This window comes from Sinocyclocheilus anshuiensis, unplaced genomic scaffold (assembly GCF_001515605.1).
Source record: "Sinocyclocheilus anshuiensis isolate Anshui unplaced genomic scaffold, SAMN03320099.WGS_v1.1 scaffold1274, whole genome shotgun sequence".
Classification (NCBI taxonomy): Eukaryota; Metazoa; Chordata; class Actinopteri; order Cypriniformes; family Cyprinidae; genus Sinocyclocheilus; species Sinocyclocheilus anshuiensis.
In genome coordinates this window covers 132,347-137,075 of record NW_015558608.1, presented here as the reverse complement: position 1 = coordinate 137,075, position 4,729 = coordinate 132,347, and the positions used below count along the sequence as shown (strand labels likewise).

Sequence of the window (4,729 nt, the reverse complement as noted above, 5' to 3'; positions counted from 1 at the left end):
ACACACAGATACACACACACATACACAGACATACATGCACACACATTTTGTTGCAGATATAGATATTTGAAATAAATGACAGGTGACACAAAACTTATTGCAAGTCTTCTCTTTTTAAGAGTTTATATGTCATTTTTAGGTTTCACTGTAATCATAATCTGGCATAATTAATAAATAAAAACTGATATGTCTGTATGAACAAAATGGTAAACTTTGACTCAATGTGATTTTAAATGTTATAACAGTGATTTTATAATGTCTAAGCATGAATCCATCAAACCTATGAACAGTACTGTTTGAGTGAGTTGAATTAGTGGTCCATTAGTGGTCTTCCGCTGCCATCTAGTGGTTATAAATGCAATTTCTCATACAACACTGTCTTTAAAATTTATAACTATTATAGTGTTATTTTTTTGCCCAATCTCTCTTAAATTTTGCATGCTTGTTTAAAATGAAATTATGCATCAATTTACACAGTTTTGAGAAGATACCTTCTCAACGGTTGCGTATAGTCGTTTTTTATGTTTTTTTACATTTTATAGCGCCACCAAGTGGCAGAGCTGCACAATTGTTTTTTATTTAACCAAAGATTGAGCTCTTACACATGTCTACCGAGTTTGGTGAAGATATCTCATTCCGTTCAGGAGTTATAGCCATTTTTGTAAAATTGGCCGCGTCTCTTTCGTACGCAACCGTGAGTCGAAATGTCAACTTTTTTTGATAATTATTGATATTCACTGACCAGGGAATATTTCTACACTTGTTTGGTTCCGATCGGACGAAAACCTAGGACTAGTTCGCAAAAGTAGGTTTTGGACAAAATTCAAAATGGCGGAATTTTTTTTCAGACGGAAATAAAATCGAAGATAGCCATTTTATTTTGATTGAGCCAAGGATTCCAATTATATAAGACACCTGAGTCTACGATAAACATTCCAGGAGTTATGAGTAGTTTCACATTTGTGATCACTGTAGCACCCCCGATAGGCCGATTGGGGCGAGTCTTTGGATCAGAGTAACGGTGAAGACTACTACAATCTGACCAAGTTTCAGCTCTCTAGGCCTTACGGTTTGGGCTGCACGATCAGTTTTAGGGAAGAATAATAATAAAAAAAAAAAAAATCCTAACAATTACAATAGGGTTTCATCACTATGTGCTTGAACCCCTAATTATGCAGGTAACATGTAAAGTGCATTAACATGCGTAACTACGTCACACTAAGTGGCCTTATCTACTATGTACTTACATCAAAGAATAAATAGAATGTACTTATTGTGTTCATATTGTATTGTAAAACACTTCTGCTGCTATTGAGGTGGGATACGGGTAAGGTTAGGGACAGGTTTGGTGGTATGGGTAGGTTTAAGGGTGGGTTAAGGTGTAAGGGATGGGTAAACAGTGTAATAATAAATGTAATTACATAAATTAATTACAGATGTAATTACATGCAGGTATCTTTAAAATATAAGTACAATGTAAAAATATTTATGGTACACAATAAGTGCATTGTACCAAATTATTAATTTAAATGTGAGTACATAGTAGTTAAGGCCACTTAATATAAAGTGGGACCCTTTACTGGGCGACCTTGTTTCTTATTGCAGTTGCTGACATTTTCATGCTCACATGACATGGAAGATTCAGTGATTCATAGATGATTATGTGTAATGATCCAACGCATTAAAGGCATTTTTGTATTGTAGGGCTCTCTGCTGGTTTTGACCACTCTGACCAGTCCAGTGTCTTTGAGAAACAATGTGGACAAACAGTTCTACACGCTGATGTTGATGTGTGTGCTAGTGATGCCAAACCTGCTGATGTTCCTGAAGTCTCTGTGGAAGTGTGTCTTCAAGAGCTATGTGGCCCCTAACCCAAGGACACTGGGAATCGTGAGTTGACATGATGCAGATTAACATATGAGAACACTCCATTCCCCAGTATTATATAGAAAAAGCATGCACAAGTCCAGCAGTTCCTAATACGTGGGCATGTAAGTGGGTAATGAGGAATGAAAAGGGGAAGTTGCATGTGATGCATTGGCCCGTGAATCAAACGGGTAGAAATAGATGGATAAATTACAAAGTAAACAGCTCACTTACTCAGATATCACTGCTTTCTGATAAGTCCAAATCAATCTTGAAATGACTTCAAGTAATGTGAGGCTGGAGTGAGTAAAATGAAAGGCACATCTCCATGTGCAAGACCATCATAACACCTGCAGTGTTTACTGAACATGTTGATGACTAATGCAAAAATGTTAGGTATACACAACATCTGAAATTTGTTACATTATTCTTATAAAGCAGGGGTTTCCAACCCTGTCCTGGATATCTACCTTCCTGCAGACTCCAACCTGCTCTAACAAACCTGTCTATAACAGCTTTGATTGTGTTGGAGCTGAACTCAACAGCGTAGGTGTTCAACCCTGCTCCTGGGGACCCACTGTCCTGCAAAGTTTCTTTCCAACCTCCTTCAGCTGGAGCTGGAAAGTGGGTCCCCAGGAGCAGGGTTTAAGACCAATGCTCTGTAGCTCTTTGGATACCCCTCCTTTAAAGCACCACTAATAAAAATATTAAAGCTAAAATGTGAGCTGACATACTCTCTGGATGGCTAACTGATCTACTAGTTGACCATCCTGATCTAACCCTTTGCCAAGGTGGTCTACCTGCACTAACCCGGCAAGTTTATGCACCTAGATACCTGTAGCCCTGGGAACTGGTTGTCCAGTTAATCAACCACTTAGACCTGGTTGAACCAACCAAAGAGCTTGAAAGACCAGCTTTGAAACCTATGCAAAACCAAGCTGAATTTATTTGGATTTTCCAGCAGGTTAGACATACCAGACGACCATTTAGCGTAGGATGCCGACTCAGTCTGCTCATGCTGTTATATAATAACGATGAATTGATGGCAGAGGAGTAACTCTTGGTGTAGCTCCTGTACTTCAGACATTCATGAACTGATGAAATGTGTACCTTGAATGCTATGGAAGTCTCAGTGTGTACACATGTAATGATTGTTGTCAATGCTTCTGCAGATGTGTGGGATTGAGAGTCTGGTGGCCGTGGGGACTGCGATCCTGGTGCTCATTGTGATGCCTAAGCTTGATGTTCTCACAAACCTCAGCATCCCCGGAGGCATCTGCATCCTTTCAGCCGTGCTTCAGATCGCCTTCCGATTGCAGACACAGAGCTGGATGATCCTGTACCCCATATGCTCCCTCATCCTAGTGCTCAGCGGCTACGTTCTACTGGTGGTCGACTACTATGTGAGAGAGTCCTCTTATGTGCCAGGACAAGTAGAAGGTTGCTACATTTATGTAGGCATTGCAATTTTTGCAACGCTGCTGGTTTCTCTGAACTGGTGGGAGAACCCTTTTCAGGCCAGCACTAACATTCAGGAAATGCTCAGCGAACTGGACACTTTCAGAGATGCCGTTTATCTGTTCACCAGCCTCATTCGAATAGCGCTGACTTTGGGGGTGTACTTTCTGTATTACTGCCTGATTGCTGAGACTCCCATTGTATGGAATGATTTCACCAAAGCCAGTAAAGGCACAGTAGAGATAGGCCTTGGGCTGTTTTCCCTGCAGGCGTTCTGCTCTGCTGCGTGCCACTGGTTTGGAGTCGTGGCCTGCAAGATCCACGCGATGAGATTTGGTTTTGCTCTGCCTGTGTCATTAACTGGTCCAGCAACACTAATCCTGGGCATAATACTTTTCTTGACGCAAGCTGAGAGTTTGGTCCCTTCATCTGAAACTGCTAGCTTATATAGCTCCGGCAACAATTTTACAATTCATACTCCTTTCTGGCCATTTTGTCATGAACTTGAAGCTCTCAAGGATGTCAATAAAACCTCGGTTATAATGTTGGAAATTTCCTATAGTATCTGCAAAACGTCACTCAACAACCCGAACGCCATGTGGCCTTTCTCCATGCTGGCACTGGAGGGGGTCTGCATGTGGCTCGGGCTGGTCTCATGCACGTATTACGTCTGGAAAATAAAGGTACAGAGAATCGAACGCACGTCCCAACTTTTCGTACGCCGCCTGTATGAATCTGCCTTCATTGACCTCTCTATGCTGCTGAACACGAAAATGAAAGTGGTTCGTACGGCAAACAAGGAGAGGTACATATAAAACCATGATGTATTTGAAATGATACACGTAATACAGTACAAGTGCACGAATTTAGTCCAAATCTGACTGTTTCCTTTCCTTCTTTCTGTCGTGTAGTAGTAGTAACAATGAAGTGGAAAACTGTGTCATTTACCTTTGTGCAACAATGTGGCATGAAACATACGATGAGATGCTAAAAATCATGACTTCAATGTTCAGGTATTTATGATGGATGAGTATTATACATGTATTTCAGCTCAAAGCCCAGTTGGTTGAAACCCCTTTTAAGCAAAGAAATGATCACTGAGGCTTTTTTTCACCTAAGGGATTTCAAATGACCGGCTGCAGTTCTCCATTCATCTGGCTTGTTTGTTGGTTTCAGATTGGACAGATACCGAGGGGATCCAAAGGAGGAACACAAGGATTGCTTTGACTTTGAGTGCCATATTTATGTTGACGATGCCTTCATGTTAGAAAAAGACACGGAGAGAAAGCTTGTCAACTCCTATGTTTGCGACCTCATACAAGTAGTCATGGAGGTGTACAGGTAAGGCAAAGCTTGGTATATAATATATATATATATATATATATATATATATATAAATATATAT

General features: G+C 40.5%; 1 protein-coding gene across 1 annotated transcript in view; it reads left to right on the top strand.

Annotated features, from left to right (window-relative positions):
• Positions 1 to 4,729, top strand: part of LOC107680279 (uncharacterized) — a 20,257-nt gene that overhangs the window by 2,511 nt on the left and 13,017 nt on the right. Inside the window, exons 3-5 of the mRNA XM_016476106.1 lie at positions 1,705 to 1,890; positions 3,039 to 3,676; positions 4,501 to 4,645. Coding sequence (XP_016331592.1) covers positions 1,705 to 1,890; positions 3,039 to 3,676; positions 4,501 to 4,645 — 969 coding nt within the window. The remainder of the gene's footprint in view (positions 1 to 1,704; positions 1,891 to 3,038; positions 3,677 to 4,500; positions 4,646 to 4,729) is intronic.